The sequence below is a fragment of the Galendromus occidentalis genome, unplaced genomic scaffold, assembly GCF_000255335.2.
Source record: "Galendromus occidentalis unplaced genomic scaffold, Mocc_1.1 scf7180000077442, whole genome shotgun sequence".
NCBI lineage: Eukaryota > Metazoa > Arthropoda > Arachnida > Mesostigmata > Phytoseiidae > Galendromus > Galendromus occidentalis.
The window spans coordinates 17743-36149 of NW_003805430.1; the positions used below are offsets into that span (position 1 = coordinate 17743).

The 18407-nt window shown below is 51.3% G+C and overlaps 1 protein-coding gene across 1 annotated transcript; it reads left to right on the forward strand.

The window, feature by feature from the left end:
- The first annotated feature begins 13494 nt into the window (after nt 1-13494).
- Nucleotides 13495-16509, forward strand: LOC100906937 (transmembrane protein 68-like). The gene is made up of 7 exons (XM_003743312.1): nt 13495-13632; nt 13755-13920; nt 14057-14244; nt 14516-14628; nt 15816-15937; nt 16050-16189; nt 16300-16509. Exons 1-7 carry the CDS (start codon nt 13495-13497, stop codon nt 16507-16509), a joined length of 1077 nt encoding a protein of 358 aa, XP_003743360.1.
- The last annotated feature ends 1898 nt before the right edge of the window (nt 16510-18407 follow it).

Genomic DNA, 18407 nt, shown 5'->3' on the forward strand with positions numbered 1-18407 from the left:
TTATGTCGGTCGCTGGTATAACTTCTTTATCCACGCGATTCGTTCCACTACCTCGAGTCGAGTCCTCCTGACGCTGCCGCCGTTCTCGATTCACAGTCGAATCCCAAGTTGAGGTTCGCGGTCTCTTAACTCGAGCACTGGCAGCATGATCATTGCTCCTAGCACGTCGTCTCTGCCGCTGCAAGCTTGCAGTCTTGGGTCTCATGATGTGTCAGCGAATTGGATGCCAAAGTCACATCGTTTCTACAAACAGAGCAAACGCAAAGCAGACCATGAATCAATTCGTCATACAGTGTAACCCTTTCTATCGGACCACACCGACCCGCTTTGGTCTGAATGTTGGAATGTGAACCACCGTGAACAAGCGGTGCAGCAGTGTGAATCTCTTTGTTCGTTATCTTCTCTAGATGGAATAAAATATATTGACGAAAAGCGGCGGGAAGATTCGTAGTGGTGCTGCGCACACCTTCCAACACTCCCCCTTGCGCAGAACCACGAAGATCCTTCGAAGCGGAGCGCGATCTCGAAGGCTCCCCCTTGCTTCAAAACCAGGGAGCTCATTCGAGGTGGACGAGGCACCCTCTGAGAAAATTCAACTTAGGTTCTACTTATCTGAAGTACTCCCATCGCTCGCGAAGTTCTCTGGCATTCCGCAGCACTCCGCGATCCAGTTTTGGTCTTGTATAATCGACGGGAAAAGACAGCTCGGTTTTCCGCTGACTTTGATCTCTGTCATGACCCTGGCACGGTCGGATATTTCGAGTGCTCCCCGAGCCCCCATCGAGTTTTCTCGAATTCCCGGCGCTTCCCGAGCAGCCTTTGTCCGCGCTCCGAGCGCTACTAACGCTCCCAGCATTCTCATCTACGCTCTAAGCGTCCTCAACGCTCCCAGCGCTCTCAGCGACGCTTCCAGCGTCCTCGACGCTCCCAGCAATTCCATCTGCACTCCCAGCGCTCTCAACGACGCTTCCAGCGTCTCCGTCTGCGTTCCGAAAGGCTGGCGGACAATTGAGCCGTGCCTCAGCAATCGCTTGATGCTCCATTCCAACATGCCTCAAATGGCATTGGTCTCCCATTTCGACCCTTCAGCTGATCTGAACCTGCCACACATGGCACGGGTTCATCATCTCGACCGACCATCTCATCACGACCAGCCAACGTATGGTCTTAGTTCAGTTGACTCATCTTGACCCGCCACAAATGGCATTGGTCCCTCGACGTCCTTACCCGCCATACCGAGCATTGGTCCTCCTCCGTCCCGACCCGCCACATTAGGCATTGGTCTTCCGTCGTCCTGACCTGCCACACATGGCATCGGCCCCTCATCCTGACCTGCCACACATGGCATCGGCCCCTCATCCTGACCTGCCACACATGGCATCGGCCCCTCATCCTGACCTGCCACACATGGCATCGGCCCCTCATCCTGACCTGCCACACATGGCATCGGCCTCTCATCCTGACCCGCCACCCATGGCACTGTCCACCAGACCCGCTACATCAAGCATCGGTCCTCTCAAGCTGTCCACCGGACCCGCTACCTCAAGCCTCGGTCCTCCTTCAGATTCTTGCCAAATGATTGACGAAACCATGGTGTGCTCATCGAAGACAACATTCAGAGCTTTGTCGATACGAGATCTGTCTTTAGCTCTCATCGAGTCCAGCAGCAACCAACATCGACACGCTGCCTTGGATAGCGTGTCGATCGCTTTCCAGCTAGTCGTGCATTCACGCCATGTTCATTCTCGGGATTCGTACATACAGTTCTACACTCCAGTAGATCTTTCTTTGAACACATATCAACCCAACACAGGTCTTCCTCCACCTGCGTCTCTCTCCCGTTTCGCCTGTCTCGGTGTTTTCCTCAATAGTCTCTTTTGGCGAAAGCTTAGGTGTCGGCTCTTCAGAGCTCCTGATGAACCTCATCCAGGCGCGATTCTGAGTCCTCGTTGACCATTCTCCCGCCGGGCTCCTTTCCGTCACCACGCCGCGGTCGAGGAAATTTCTTTTGCACTCGGTTCACTCCTATTGATTTCGTATAGGCACTCGCACAGCCTTCGTCAACATTCTATCCTCAATGTTTTGACTCTTTCACTCATGGTGGCCTGGGCCCATAACCTGTTGGAATGTAAACCACCGTGAACAAGCGGTGCAGCAGTGTGAATCTCTTTGTTCATTATCTTCTCTAGATGGAATAATTTATATTGACGAAGTGCGGCGGGACGATTCGTAGTGGTGCGCACACCTTCCAACACTGAATAAGAGGTTGGTCCGATTCCGCGGGATCAGGGGAAGAGCATCAAAATCGCTTATATTCCCCCTGAACCTCATCGGGAGCGATCCAAGCATATGACTGGCACATCAAATGTCGTGAGTCATCACAAGTTCCAGACCAAGTCGCGAAGAATTCCTGGTTCAGAAAAAAGCTCGTCACTTTTCTTCAGTGACCACAGCATCGCGTAGCGCTATGAACCTTGCTCGAGTTTCTCTTGGCGAAGAAGAGGGATATATTCGACATAGAAATCCGAGTTGGAACTTGGGACGGTCCGAACAACCGGATCGAGTTGGGCTTGAAAAATCGGGATATACGTATTTGGTCCGAAGAAGCGGTCGGTCCAATCACCAGGTGGTCCCATTAAGCGGGTTGCACTGTAGTGGTTTCGGGATGCCTTCATCACCACGATTAAACGAATTCTCGTCGCATATCCCGAGGAAGAACGAAACAGAAAAACCTGATGGCTCTCGCGATGGGACGGAATTATAATCCTCAATTCAACTCATCTATGAGACTCAACTTTGAATAACTATCACTGAATGCCGGAGGCTCAAATTGACAACTCCTCCGCATTCGCATGAGGGCCCGGCGGAGCTCAGTCACTCAGAAAAATGTTTATTCTATCATGCTCTTTTCTCGATGATTTACTCATCCAGATCTTCTCCCGCCGGAGGGAGTGACAGCTCCAACTCGATCAAAGGACAATCCATTGATGTCGGAATCAAATTCAGATGCATTCCGGTGCATATAATACAGGACGTGCATTTCTCGAAATTTCTCCAGACATCTCTGTGATAGGCTGCTTCATCGATACTCCCATGGATCTCTTTTGAATCGATGGCAGCGAAAACGAGTTTTCGTCCTCGCGTAGACCCATTCCGGTTTTTCAGTTGCATCTTTCGAGAGATCGTCTTCACCGCCACAGGCACAACTGTGAACGATTTCACAGCCTTGTGACGTTGGAGAACCGCTTCAATGTTTCCCGCCTTGATGCCTCGATACTTCTTCAACCAGAAATGAAGCACACAGCATCTATCTGCGGGAGTCAAATTAAAGTCGAGATCGAGATCTTTTGCCGTCTCATCACGATCGATCCTTTCGGACATGATGAACGAGTGACCAAAACCGAGTGTATCAGCCGTCCTCAGAACGCAGGACGCTCCTCAGGAGCCGGAGCCCGACGTATGATTCCGAGGAGAGCCGGACACAATAATGCTGATAGCCCCACTGAAAGGTCGTTCTTATCGGAATGTTTCTGATGAATGTGCCGGCCTCGTTGTTTGTATGGATTCGAAGGTCGAGAGGATTCGATATGGCGGCTTATTTTTTTGGTATCCCGGAGGAGCACGTTTTGGCATGCCTCTGACTGACTCGTTTAAGCCAAGTCTGTGAGTGACAATACCATACCCTTCACCTGAGCCTCAAAACAGTAGACGAACTTATCATTCAAACTCGAAACTGAGTCATCAATTATTTAAAAGCTTTCTCGGAAAATTATGAGGGGGGTTGAAAATCGCTTCGATATGTCATCAAGGGGGTACAAGACCAGGGCAACCAGCTGTCTTGATCTCCCGTAAATTTGCCACCATCCTGCACTTGTCTGGAGGGAATTAGTAGACCAGTCGATGAGTTAGAACGTCTCAAGAGCGGACAAGATTTCCCTCCAAAGAGACGAAGTTCTACGCCCGGGGTTTTTAAAGACGTTTTCACGTCAAAATGATCTGCGAATCTTCCTCATGGTCGATTTATGATTGGATTTTGAATTTTCAGTAGCTTCGGGAACAAGCGTGTCCCCGTCACGATGGCGAGGATCGATGATAGAACTTCAGTCCTGCACCAAGCCATCTTGTATCTGGTAACCCTGTATTGGATGGTAATGATGGCTCATCCATTCTTCGTGTGGTTCCTCTGGAAGTATTGGTTGCTTCGACCGCTTATCGTGAGCTTACATGAGTTTGATATGATTTTATTGGTCTCTGAATTACTGCTCGATTATGTGAGAGTTTAGGATGACCCGGCCCCTAATGGTGAAGGAAATATTTCTTCACGATCTGCCCCCAGATTATGTACGCCCCCTTGACGATCCTCGTTGCATTCTGGTTGATCTTCTTCACGGTTGCTCGCGTGTATATCTTCATTAGCAGAGCGACGATCGGCGCTTCGTTTGACGGAGCATTCACGAAGCTGCAATTGCTCCTCGTTTACTATTTCAGCAAACTATTACACGGTCAGTAATGCTTTCGGGAAGGGGCAGGGAACGTTTGCTGCTGTCTAAGCCTGTCTGATGCCAATCGATCTTCAGCTCGCTCATCCCCCTAATAGATGGCTGTCAGAAGAGGAAAAATTATTGTTCTGGATTGCAGGCATGGAAGTTCATGGAGCCGAGAACTTGCCGGAAGACGGCGGCCTCATAATTGCCCCCCACGCTCCCTGCTTGCCCATCGACGCATTCTTCTTCATCTCCTACAGCAATCTAAAACTGAGACGCCCCGCGGGGGGCTGCGCCGACTTCATTTGGCATAAAAACAATTTCAGTGGACCGACGCTCGAGGTAAATTGAGATAGAGTGTCGGGTGAGTGCTTGAGCTGGAAGCTTCATTGTGATTCATTCCGGCGAGTGATACTCGTCTAGATCGGGCTTACATCCAGCCTAATTATTGAGAAATCGGTGAATTATCCGTACCGGGGTTCTGATCCTGCTTCGAAAACAGCGGCGCTGCTCTACAGAATATCCTTGCCTGGTCCATTCGAACACTATGTATTCGGAGTACGAATGCGCGATTCTCGAGATGAAGAGCAATTATTCTAATTGAAAAATTGTAGCTGTACGGTTTCAGTAGCGAACCCGGGACGTTGATAGATGGTTTGAAACAAAATCGATTGAGGATGGTTCTGCCTGGAGGTGCCTACGAAGCCATGTTCAGCAGAAACTACGAGTGAGTAAAATGATAAGAGCTCAGAGTCTCTCACTTCGCCCTTGGTGTCTCCTACAGTCTATGCGCAGGCCCGGCGAGAGGAGGTTATACCCCGGTTATGCCCCGATACCCCGGGCCTTTTCCCCCAGAGCTCTCGGAGGGGCCCCTAGCTCAGGAAGCCGCCATATGAATTTTCTGCGCCAAGGAACTTCCCACGCGTGTGAATCGAGCTCTAAACAATATTGGATTTCGAGGTCCAGGAATTCGAGTGAATCGTAGTTTTTCCGTCTCCCATTCAAGAGAGATTCCTCGTCAAAACAATTCCGATCTCAGAAGAGTGGAGAACCACGCTAATTTCTCAGCCGTGACCAGAGAGCGAACAACAATCAGGCAAACAAGAACATATTTTGTTCCACTTGACAGTCGTCAGAGGACACTGAGTGGCCCGCGACTGACTTACCCCGAGCCCGGGATTCCTCTCCGCGGCTCTGTCTATGCGACCGCTATGAACCGATGCTTTGAAAAATCCAGCTTCATCGAGGAAGCCTGATAGGGTATGGGACTGGATATAATCGGAGATTCGTCGTTTGTCGGAGGTTTGCGCCCTTCGTCGCACGATTATATGATGAACTCTGAGGAACTTTGCGCTCTTGTTGCGCTTGAACTCACGCTGCTCTCGAGTCGACTCGAGTCCAAGTTCTATAGCATCGCACTCGCAATCGAGGTGGCATTCCTAAGTGATCAGTGAGAGAGGGAGAAGAATGAGAAACTCTTAAACTCTATTTCGGGCATTATTCGACGCAGTCCTCCGTGACTCATTGCTTCAGTCAGAGCTGAACTGGCACTTGCCTTTTTTTTTCGAATTTCTCGTTTCTCAGGTTGGAATGGCGAGCCCGCATCGGATTTGCGAGAGTGGCTAAAGAGACAGGGAAGCCTGTAATCCCGTCGTTCACGACGAACCTCCAACATTCGATGCCTTTATTCGACTTTCCCATATCAGGTATTTGAAGCATGTTTTGCGTAGACTTTAGGGAAGCACATCCACTTCAAAGTAATGTACTCTACAATCAGGAAGAAGAGCCCTTGCAGGTTTCAACATTCTTTCATTTCAGGTTTCATGAGGCGATGGTACGCTGTTTCGAAACGACCGCTAATGGTACCCAAAATCTACCTCCCCGTGAAGATGTGTGTGCATTTCGGCGAGCCTCTTCATTGCAGACGGGATGAAGAGCCGGAGGAATTCGCTCTGAGGGTGAGTCCGACCCAATAGGCTTGCAGTTCGCAAGGACACTTCCGATCTCTCGTCTCTCGTCTCGACTGATACTTCCCCGAATCGCTTCCCACCTAAAGGCCCTCTTCCAGTGCAGGAAAGCGGTGGAAGACCTGCGGGACAGGCTCCAGCCGCCTCAGCGTTCGCTCCTCGCTGCCCTGATGCAAAGACTGATATAGCCAGGAGATGCGCGACTGCAAGTTCGGGCCGCAGCGATTGATCGTGAACTCAGGATCGAATCTCCATCCGCCGAAAACGGCTCAGAGCTCTCCCACCTTGAGTCCTGCGCACTTGGTTCGTGAAGTGGGTGTTCGAACCAATACGAGGTCCCAATCGCAATATTGTTGTGAACTAATTCCGCATTTCGAATAAAACACGAACCCGCGTTACTTAGTGTCGAGGCCTGTCACCGTCACTATTTGTGAAAACGTTCTCCGCTTTCGACTGACTTCCGCGACTCCAAATCCGAAGCCCAGCTTGCATCAGAGTAGGCAATAAGCTGATCCCTCATAGAAGCATCAGTGTACACGACGCCGAGCTCTGGATTCCCTCCAAGGTATCTTGAGTCCCGCTCGACGCTCGTCCAATGCTCCTCCGAACGTGACTTACAAAAGTGAACCAGTCACATTTTTCTCGACTCCACTCACCGAGAACAATGCTCTGCGCCCTTTTCCTCTCGGAATCCATTCCTCGTGCACTTTGCACCCCGGTTTTCAGCAGCTCTCTTCTTGGGGACCGAGTTCTCGCATCTGTTCCCAAGAGGTTTCACAGCGTCAGAACATGTCCGAGCTTCGAACATGAACTCCACCCTTGCTCTTCCGCAACACTCCTTCGACAAGCGCTTCTGGTCCATCTTCAAGCACCCAAACTTTTTCGGGCTGATCCACACAGCCAAGGTTTAACGTCCCGGGTACTGTTATTCACATTGCTTCCGAGGACGGATCCATAGAGCAAATGTACCCAGGAGGATCAAGGCGAAGATCCAGAAGATCCAGGTCAGTAGCGCATCCAGAGAAGAGGGCGGGCCGCCCACGGAATCAAGCTTCGGGGCCTCGAAACGGCTCGAAGGAGGTCTGAAACTCCTTGAAATGTCTTGGCTCAAAGCGGACCACGCTCGCTCTTTCTGTACGGACCCAGCGAGTCCGAAATTTTGGGGAGCTGCTTTTGTGGTCAAGCGGGAATGCAATCTAGACAGGGGAGCACGAGAATTCGAAGTCATGCAGGCCGTCGAACGACGGATCTCTTCCTCTAGTTGACTCGAACTCCCGGAAAGCATCACTCAGGGTATACGTAATGAATCGATCCATTTCGTCGAGGTCAAGGTCCTGGTATTGTGGGGATTGAAGCACGAGGCGTTCGCTAATCCGGAGGCGCCTTCCGTCCGCGCTGCGGCGAGTGTCATGCTCTCGCTGTCACAATCATTGATCCTTGTTAGAACAACGAATGGTATCCCCGCTTGTTGCAGGGATATTCGCACCATGTTTTTCGCGAAAGCGGGCTTCGTTTCGCTTCTGTGGCGCCTCCTGTTGATGAGCGTCAGACGATGCGGCGAGAAACGCCGATCGAAGGAATTGGGGAACATCCGCCGTGCCTCGTAGATGCGGCGGCGCTCCTCCTTGGAACTCCTGCAAAAAGATACACGAAAAGACTGAATGATAGAGAAACACCGAGAAATACTAATAAAGACGATACGATCTCGAAGGTATTCCCCTTAAGAGTTTTCAAAAGTCATCTCGGATTCGACTTTCGTCGCGATCCCGACCTCTTGCTCATGGTCGCGAACTTGTGTGACGAACCCATCGACGAGGACATGGATGCCCAATATCATAAGTGCCGGGGCAGTGTCCTTTCCAAAGAACTTCGGATAACTCTATCTTGCATACACTTCATATACACAGAGCACAGGCGTCGCGAATTCGGAGAAGCCTACCCCGCTTCGTTTCGGGGAGTAAGACTCTTAATGAACATACCTGTGTCATTCCAGGACGAGGCTCGGCTCGGCGGAAAGAAGTCTTACCCAAAGTCCCAAATGATCGAAAGGGAGATGCACCTGCACCCGCCGTCGAAATTGAACTAGTCCGATGGTGTGGAATGTGATGACGAATGAACGACGGATGGCTCGGATTTTACTCAGCCATGTCCTCCGAAATCCACCGTCGGCGATTCAGTGTCGCTGGTATTCTCATTTCATGGGGGATGAGCTCGGTGGAAGCGTCGTTAGTCATCCTCAGACTGAGGCTTTTGCGAGTATAAATCACATTCCTTGATCACATTACAGTGTTCTATCGCGACGCGGGCTGTCCCGTGACTACGGTGGAGAATCCATTCATGAGCTCAGGCCTCGCTCTAAATACGTATGTGTACAGCGATACAAGGATGTGGCTCATAGCGAACTCGACTGAAATTGCAAATGAAGGACATATGCGAGACCCTCGACTATTCAGGCGACCACCCGCCGCCGCGGACGACCGTGAGGAGGAAGTATACTCGCCAGATTCAATATTTCGCGCGTTTCCAAGTATCCTCGGGAACTTCAGGCCGGGCTCTGGGAAATACGGAGAATCTTCAGAAGCTGCGATTAGGCTCCCAGGTCTCGGACGTATCCTGGGAGATGGGTTCTGTCACTAGATACTATTTACCCGAGCCTTCCACCGCAGTCGTATTTCCGCTCTCCTCGGCCGTTCGGCGAGGCAATTTTTTCTTCAGCTCTTCTGCCGAAGATTTTCCTCAACTCCTCTCTCATCCGCAGTCATAATTCCTCTCGGGAATCGTTGATTTCCGCGTCGATTCCGTACTCAGACCATGGGGGTAATCTCCTTCTTGATATATCCTCCAACATATCATCTGGTAATCCATGAGTCGGAGACCGGGGTACCGCTCTAGACTGGAAGTTCCTGCTTCAAGCGTGGAATGTCTGCTAAAGATAAACCACAAGTGAGGGCTGGAGGCTCCCCCCGTGAGGTGTTCCGAGTCCACTTTAACAGCACGGCACCCTACACTCTCGCGTCGAAGGTCCGAGCTTAGAGCGAACAGTCGCATAGATTCATCCACGGAGTCCCGATCGCTATCACACTCCATGAACTAGTCACTCGTGGAGTCGACTTCCGTTCTACGAGCGTTACGGTCCTTTTCTCAGAGCGAGTGACTTCGCTTCTCAGGAGCACAGTTGCACTGCATGTGAGAGGTCCGACAGATTAGCGACCGTGTCATCGTTTGAGGAAGCACCGCGATCGGCACTCGGGTTTCCCCCGTTGTTTTCGCATCAGCAGGGGGTTCCAGGAAAATCCCGATCCACAGGGAGCTTTCTGAGAGAGAAAGCTTCACTTCCTTATGGTTTCAAACGAATCTCATTGTTTGGCAGCTTAAGCCGGCAAGCGTCGAAGTCACTCATGGAACTGCGACGCGTCGCAGTACGTCGCGACGTATCGACCTTATGACGAAGTCGAGCTTCTTCAGATGATAAATCACATTCATCACATTCGGGAAACATGTTCGAGAACTCGTCGTGAGCGAGGTTCCCCTAGTGATCTCCGCTCGAGTTTTTCTTCCGCGAGTTCCTCCGATGACGTCTTCGGATCGATCGGGCTCTGTCTCGGATCATAGATTTCGGAGACAACGAGGAAGACCTCTAGACTCTTGATTTCATGTGTTACAGCGCTCGATGAATTTTTTCCCGTCACCGGGTGCCTCAGGCGGAAGTCCGAATCGCACAACGGGAATGGCGGCTCGTCGCAACGGTCGATTCACGACCGAACATCGCGTGAGAGCGGCGAAGCGACGATTTTCTCCACAGCCTTTGCCCTCGAAAGCTCGCTTCAGAGAAACGGCACTAGGATGCGAAATCCTTCATCCGTCGGAAATAGGAACTATGCTCCGGCTGGACAACGCAGAGGGCTCTCGCAGTTCTCGATCGTATTATGATTTCAGCCCAACTGGAGTCACGATTCTGGATGCGACCAATTCCATCGAGTCGATATCGGAGCTCCTTTAGCCCGGATCGCCTCCAATTCACAATCATCTCTAGAGCGCTCTAGGGGCTGTCGTCGTTCTCGCCCGAGAGTTGCTCCCGTACAGCGAGGATGGTCGTGCGGAGCGTCACTCTGCCGATACAGAAGACATGATTTCGCAGAATTGACGGCGTGGCGCAAGCGAAGGTGCGCGAAGATCCCGATCCGAGTCGACGCCTCATGGCCGCTCCCGAGAGGCAGGAGCTGTCACAACCCAAGTCAGAGTCATAATTTTCGGAGGAGAGACCAGTTGAAGGTCCTCATTGAAAGGCGTTTCCGTTTTTGTCAATCAGAGTCAACGACGACAGGATACTCGTTCTCGACTTCGGACCATAGCCAGCGTTGCCTTCGGAGGCTGGCGAGCGGAAAGCATGGTGCCTGGACCTCTCTCTTCCTTATCGCAGCCGATAAATTGGTCTTTCGACCTCAGCGTCCAAATGCAGCCCATCGTGAGTGATTCTCATCTCCCGATTATCACAAGTAAGAAGAGAGTCCCTAGTTTTACATTCTCGAGCGACGTGTGATCGGCCGAAGGGAGAGCCCATCCTTCAGATAAGGGTCCGATGCACACGGAGCTTTCATACGACCGAGTTTTCAAGCAGGAGTTCTGAGAGTTTGACTCCGTGAATCGCAGTGATACAATTGAAATTGATCGGTAGTAGGAGCTCCATGTACATATACGTCCTCTAGAGTCAAGACGGCTCTGGTAAGCGGGGGGAAACGGTCGACGACCGCTTGTTCACTCGATTTCGAAATCTTCCGCGTTCATGGAATATCTATGTAATGAAGTGATGTAGGGCAGAACGGCAGAGTGTCCCGGCTCTGATTCCTCAGGCCGGCCGAGGCATATATATATATTTTTTTCTTCATGATAATAGATTTATTCACCAGAACAAACATAGTATGGCATTTCGAGCCTGCTGTGGGCTTAGAGCCCGTGTTACAGTCACACGGAAAAGTTGTGCGTTCACACAGTTATGGGTGAATGGGCTTTCGGGGGGGGGAGGGGGAGGGGGCGTCGAGCATGCCGGTGGGGAAACTAGTTGAGTAAGGAGGAAAGGTCTTCGTACGTGGTCTTAGCGAAGTGCCCTTTCAGGGCGGATTTGATGAGTTTCGGGTGACAAACATAGCAGTTATCTAGGTAATTCCTGAGCTCATCAGGGAGACGGTTGTACAGCTTAGTCAGGTTCGGTAGTGGAGATTTCCTGTTACGCGTTTTAGAGATCTTTGAGCAGGTGAGATAGCCGGCGGTTTCTAGTCGAGTGAGATGATCGTGGTCCGGTCTCGGCAAAATCGAAAGTCTAGTACCAAGTCTGAGAAACAGTGACACTGCGTATAGCTGTTTGACATTTAGGATACCCAGCGAGGAGAATATGGGCGCCGCATGAGCGTCGGCCCGAGCATTAACCACCAAGCGGACCGCTTTCTTCTGCAATCTGTAGATTTTTGAGATCAGATAGTCATATGTCCCTCCATGTACTGGGAGCATGTATCTAAGATGAGACTCCACTAACGCAAAGTAAACGGATCTCCTGAGCGATACAGAACAGATACGTCCCATTTGCGAGAGGACAGCGATACCAGATCGGAGTCTAGAGCAGACGCTCTCGGCATGCGATCTAAAACTCAGATCGGCATCCATCTGGAGGCCAAGGAATCGGTGACAGGCTACTTGCTCAATCGTAGGACATAGGCACTGAGGGCTGGCGCGGCAATGAGACGCATGAATACGAATCGGAGAACCCACGGGCTGCCTCCCGAATCGGATGAATTTCGTCTTTGAGGCATTCAAGGTCAGGCCATTCCGCCTCATCCATTCGTTGACTGACGTTATGGCGCGCGAGGCCTGAAGTGATAGCTGATAGGGATCACTGTGCGACAGTAAGAGCGTGGTGTCATCTGCGAATGAGATCACCGTGCCGCCCAGTTCCTCGGAGGGCAGATCGTTGAGGAATAACGAGAAGAGGATGGGGGCCAGGTTTGAACCCTGTGGAACGCCACATTGGATGCATTGTGGAAGGCTGACGACCCCTTGGTGTCTGAAGACTTGTCTGCGGCCACGGAGGAAGGAGCACAGGAGATCGTACGAGGGCCCGTTGAAACCCAGTCTCGAGAGTTTAGCCTGGAGGAGACAATGGTCGACGGAGTCGAAAGCCTTGCTTATATCGCAAAAGATAACGATCGAGCTGAGGTCTTGGTCAGACGCAATGACTAGTCGTTCGATCAGCCTCAGAGCCGCATCCTCACAGCTTCTCCCGTTCCGGAAACCGCCGGAAACGCCGTTGCGACGGTAGCCTCGAGGTTAAATTGATCATCGGTCCATACGATGTCGTTTCCTGACACCCAAGGTAAGTGTATTGAGGGTATGAGAGACATGTCGGTTGTCTTCGCCGCATCGGCACTCCACATCACGCGGTCCCTTGAGCGGATCATGCGCTCGGAGGGGGCAAGCAGCGAGTTAATTCGCAACATGCGGGAAGCTCATCCCCCTGAATAATTGAAGTTAGTCGTAGCCCGTCTGTTCGTCACGGTCTCTGTTTTCTAATGCGAATGTCGCCTCGAAGGCCCTCATTGAATGATAGCAATCCGACCACCTGGAAATAAGGAAGATTTTCTCGAATAATCTGCGTATGAGACGATTAGAAAACTGGAAGGGGGGGCACTCCATCGCTTGCCAGAATTCGAGGGTAGGATTCGTTGCGCGGTCACGAGACCAACGGTATAATTTTCGGACCGATGGCTCCAGTGCCGGGAGGCCACTCTGATCCTAGCCGCCTCGATGAGCATCAGCATGAGCAGACTCACGACCGAATTTACTCGTGGGACTTGGCCGTGTTGGTCCAGGCTGATCTTGTACTATGTCGCGAAAGCTCGAAACATGAGCATCGCCGCGGCCCAAAGAGGGAAAAAGCTGTGAGCATGGCTCGGCGGCCGACTAAAAAATGATCTGCGAATCTTCCGCACGGTCGATATATGATAGGATTTTGAATTTTCAGTAGCTTCGAGAACGAGCGCGTCCCCGTCACAATGGCGAAGATCGATGATAGAACTTCAGTCCTGCACCGAGCCATCTGGTATCTGGTAACCCTGTATTGGATGGTAATGATGGCTCATCCATTCTTCGTGAGGTTCCTCTGGAAGTATTGGTTGCTTCGACCGCTTATCGTGAGCTCTCATGAGTTTGATATGATTTTTTTGGTCTGCGAATTACTGCTCGATTATGTTAGAATTTAGGATGACCCGGCCCCTGATGGTGAAGAAAATATTTCTCCACGCTCTGCCCTCAGATTTGGTACGCCCCCTTGACGATCCACGTTGCATACTGTTTGTTCTTCTTCACGGTTGCTCGCGTGTATATCTTCATTAGCAGAGCGACGATCGGCGCTTCGTTTGACGGAGCATTCGTGAAGCTGCAATTGCTCATCGCTTACTATTTCGGCAAACTGTTACACGGTCAGTAACGCTTCCGGAAAGGGGCAAGGAACGTCTGCTGCTGTCTAAGCCTGTCTGATGCCAATCGATCTTCAGCTCGCTCATACCCCTAATAGATGGCTGTCAGAAGAGGAAAAATTATTGTTCTGGATTGCAGGCATGGAAGTTCATGGAGCCGAGAACTTGCCGGAGGACGGCGGCCTCATAATTGCCCCCCACGCTCCCTGCTTGCCCATCGACATACTCTTCTTCCTCAGCTACAGCAATCTAAAACTGAGACGCCCCGCGGGGGGCTGCGCCGACTCAATTTGGCATAAAAACAATTTCAGCGGACCGACGCTCGAGGTAAATTGAGATAGAGTGTCGGGTGAGTGCTTGAGTTTGAAGCTTCATTGTGGTTCATTCCGGCGAGTGATATTCGTGTAGATCGGGTCGTCATCCAACCTAATTATTGAGAAATCGGTGATTTATCCGTACCAAGGTTCTGATCCTGCTTCGAAAACAGCGGTGCTGCTCTACAGAATATCCTTGCCTGGTCCATTTGAACACTATGTATTCGGAGCACGAATGCGCGATTCTCGAGATGAAGAGCATTATTCTAATTGAAAAATCGTAGCTGTACGGTTTCAGTAGCGAGCCCAAGACGTTGATAGATGGTTTGAAACAAAATCGATTGATGTGGGTTCCGCCTGGAGGTTCCTACGAAGCCATGTTCAGCAGAAACTACGAGTGAGTAAAATGATAAGAGCTGAGAGTCTCTCACTTCGCCCTTGGTGTCTCCTACAGTTTATGCGCAGGCCCGACGAGGAGCGAAGGGGGGGTACCGGATCTTTTTCCCCCGGGCCCAGAGCTCCCGAAGGGGCCCCTAGCTCAGGAAGCTGGCATATAAATCTTCTGCGCCAAGGAACTTCCCACGCGTGTAAATCAAGCTCTATACAATATTGGATTCCGAGGTCCAGGAATTAGAATCGTAGTTTTTTCGTCTCTCGTTCGAGAGACATTCATCGTCAAAACAATTCCGATCTGAGAAGAGTGGAGATCCACGCTAATTTTTCAGCCGCGAGCAGACAGCGAACGGACAACAATCAGACAAACAAGAACATATTTTGCTCCTCTTGACAATCGTCAGAGGACTCCGAGGGGCCCACCACTGACGTACCCCGGGCCCGATATTTCTCTCCGCGGTCCTGTCTATGCGACCGCTATGAACCGATGCTCGGAAAAATCCAGCTTCATCGAGGAAGCCTCCTCTGACTCAATCATTGACCAGTTTCCCGGAAAAATTCCGCTAATCCCGGTTTTCGAGCTTGGAGGCAGTCGATTCGAATGTTCCTCGCGATTGCGATGCTGTTGCTCAGGAAGAAATGCGCTCATGGAGCGGTGAGGGCGTGCTTCTGCAACTCCACGGCACGAGAGCTTGCCCGTGCAGAGCAGTGTATTCATCCGTGAGCTGAATTATGCAAGGATTGATTTGAGGCAGTCCCGGGATCGACGCGAACACTGTTCATTCGAGGAGTCCCTAGTTCAACTGCACTCTCCGGGTCCTCATCTCTTCGAGTTCCTCAACTTCGCATCCCCCAATGGGGTTTGTACTGGGTGAGAGCAACATCGGAGATTCATCGTTTGACGGAGGTTTGCGCCCTTCGTCGCACGATTATATGATGAACTCTGAGGAACTTTGCGTTCTTGTTGCGCTTGAACTCACGCTGCTCTCGAGTCGACTCGAGTCCAAGTTCTATAGCATCGCACTCGCAATCGAAGTGGCATTCCTAAGTGATCAGTGAGAGAGGGAGAAGAATGAGAAACTCTTAAACTCTATTTCGGGCATTATTCGACGCAGTCCTCCGTGACTCATTGCTTCAGTCAGAGCTGAACTGGCACTTTGCCTTTTTTTTTTCAAATTTCTCGTTTCTCAGGTTGGAATGGCGAGCCCGCATCGGATTTGCGAGAGTGGCTAAAGAGACAGGGAAGCCTGTAATCCCGTCGTTCACGACGAACCTCCAACATTCGATGCCTTTATTCGACTTTCCCATATCAGGTATTTGAAGCATGTTTTGCGTAGACTTTAGGGAAGCACATCCACTTCAACGTAATGTACTCTACAATCAGGAAGAAGAGCCCTTGCAGGTTTCAACATTCTTTCATTTCAGGTTTCATGAGGCGATGGTACGCTGTTTCGAAACTACCGTTGATGGTACACAAAATCTACCTCCCCGTGAAGATGTGTGTGCATTTCGGCGAGCCTCTCCACTGCGGACGGAATGAAAAGCCGGAGGAATTCGCTCGGAGGGTGAGTCCGACCCAATAGGCTTGCAGTTCGCAAGGACACTTCCGATCTCTCGTTTCTCGTCTCGACTGATATTTCCCCGGATCGCTCCCCACCTGAAGGCCCTCTTCCAGTGCAAGAAAGCGGTGGAAGACCTGCGAGACAGGCTCCAGCCGCCTCAGCGTTCGCTTCTCGCTGCCCTGATGCAAAGACTAATACAGCCAGGAGATGCGCGACTGCAAGTCCGGGCCGCAGCGATTGATCGTGAACTCAGGAACGAATCTCCATCCGACGAAAACGGCTCAGAGCTCTCCCACCTTGAGTCCTGCGCACTGGATTGGTGAAGTGGGTGTTCGAACCACTACGAGGTCCCAATCGCAATATTGTTGTGAACTAATTTCGCATGTTGAATAAAACACGAACCCGCGTCAGGTAGTGCCAGTACCGTCATCATTTTGTGAAGAAGTTCTCCGCTTTTGACTGACTTCCGCGACGCCGAATCCGAAGCCCAGCTTGCATCAGAGTAGGCAATAAGCTGATCCCTGATAGAAGTATCAGGGATCAGCCATGGGTAGCCAGGGTACCCATCCGAGGGATCTGAAGTCCCGCTCGACGCTCGTCCAATGCTCATCCGAACGTGACTCTCAGAAGTGAGCCAGTCTCATTTTTCTGGACTCCTCTCACCGAGAACAACGTTCTGCGGCCTTTTCCTCTCGAAATCCATTCCTCGTGCTCTTCGCACCCCGGTTCTCAGCAGCTCTCTTCTTGGGGACCGAGTTCTCGCTGATGTTCCTAAGAGGTTTCACAGTGTCAGAACGTCAGAACATGTCCGAGCTTCGAACATGAAGTCCACCCTTGCTCTTCCGCAACACTCCTTCGACAAGCGCTTCTGGTTCATCTTCAACCACCCAGCAGAATTCAAATCTTACGTAGGTCAGATCCAGGTCAGTAGCGCATCGAGAGGCGGGGGCGGGCCGCCCCAGGCATCCAGCTCCAGGGGCCTCGAAATGGCTCGAAGGAGGTCCGAAACACCTTATTCGACTGGAAATCACTCATTTCCGTGGAGAGAAATGTCGAAATTCCTCGAAATGGTGAACAACCGAAGGACCGGTCGGAAAAAAAAATGGAAAAAATATCCGATGGGGATATCGAATCGGGGTCTCTGGTGGAATCGGGGCAGCTCGCCCCGGCATCATGCAGCCACGGTTCGCCTGTGATCCAGGTACAGGCGGAATGGTACCTGAAGGCGTCATAGGGGAACAGAACTTATAACGTCGGACAATCGCGGCTAAATTCTCGGATTCCGGGGTAGCTCCCGACATCAGTCCTTGAGGTTCGTGCGGGGGAGGCTCCGATCGAGCCAAATGCACCGATCCCTCCTCCCAACACTACCCTTGCGGGCCGTTAGAGAATTTTCGGGCCCGACGAAAATTGCCAAATACGATGACACCGGTTTGGATCAACGCATGTACGGAATGGGCACGGAGGGATCATAATTGAAAGCTGCCATCTCGATGCTTTTCTGCGTGTACGACAAGGAGAGTCCTTCGATTTGTGAGGTGGGGAGGTTACGTGTCCCCCACTGAAACAAAGGATGCCATGAATCTCATCCTCGACTCCTCAGCAGTCGTCGGGTTCTTCCTCGTTCGACGTCATCGTTTCCTGTAAAGAAAGCACGTTCGAAAGGATTCGGAGCTGGAAAATACGGAAGCCATCCGCCGAGAGAAGTTACACCCGATTTCTGGGCAAAGCTTGGATCCGACTCCGATACTGTCGAGTAGGAGCAATCCCGATCAGAATTCGACCTCGCTCTCCGCCCCGTCTCATTCCACGGGGATTTCGGCCTGAGTTTGACAGACCTGCTCTCCAAGCCCCAGAGAACGCCTCCCACGGGACAAACTCATCGAATAGATAAACTTCGACAACAGAATGACCATTGAAAATCGTTCGTGTCCGGATAAATCTATTGTCTCCACTCAAATCCTCATATCTCCAGTACATCCGCCCTCCGTCTTGCTAACTGCCCCTCGAATCTACTGCTAGACGCTGCGTCGTAAGGTCGCGAAATGCATCGAATTCCGATCGACCAAGGCCGTGGTATCTGGATCCTACCCCCTCAGCCGGGCTCGGAGACATCTTCACGTCGGAAACGGACTCTTCGACGAAGTTTGCGCACCGTTACGCTCCTTTGATCCGTAGCATATGCTCATATTCACAAGCATGCTCATCTGATGAAAGATCT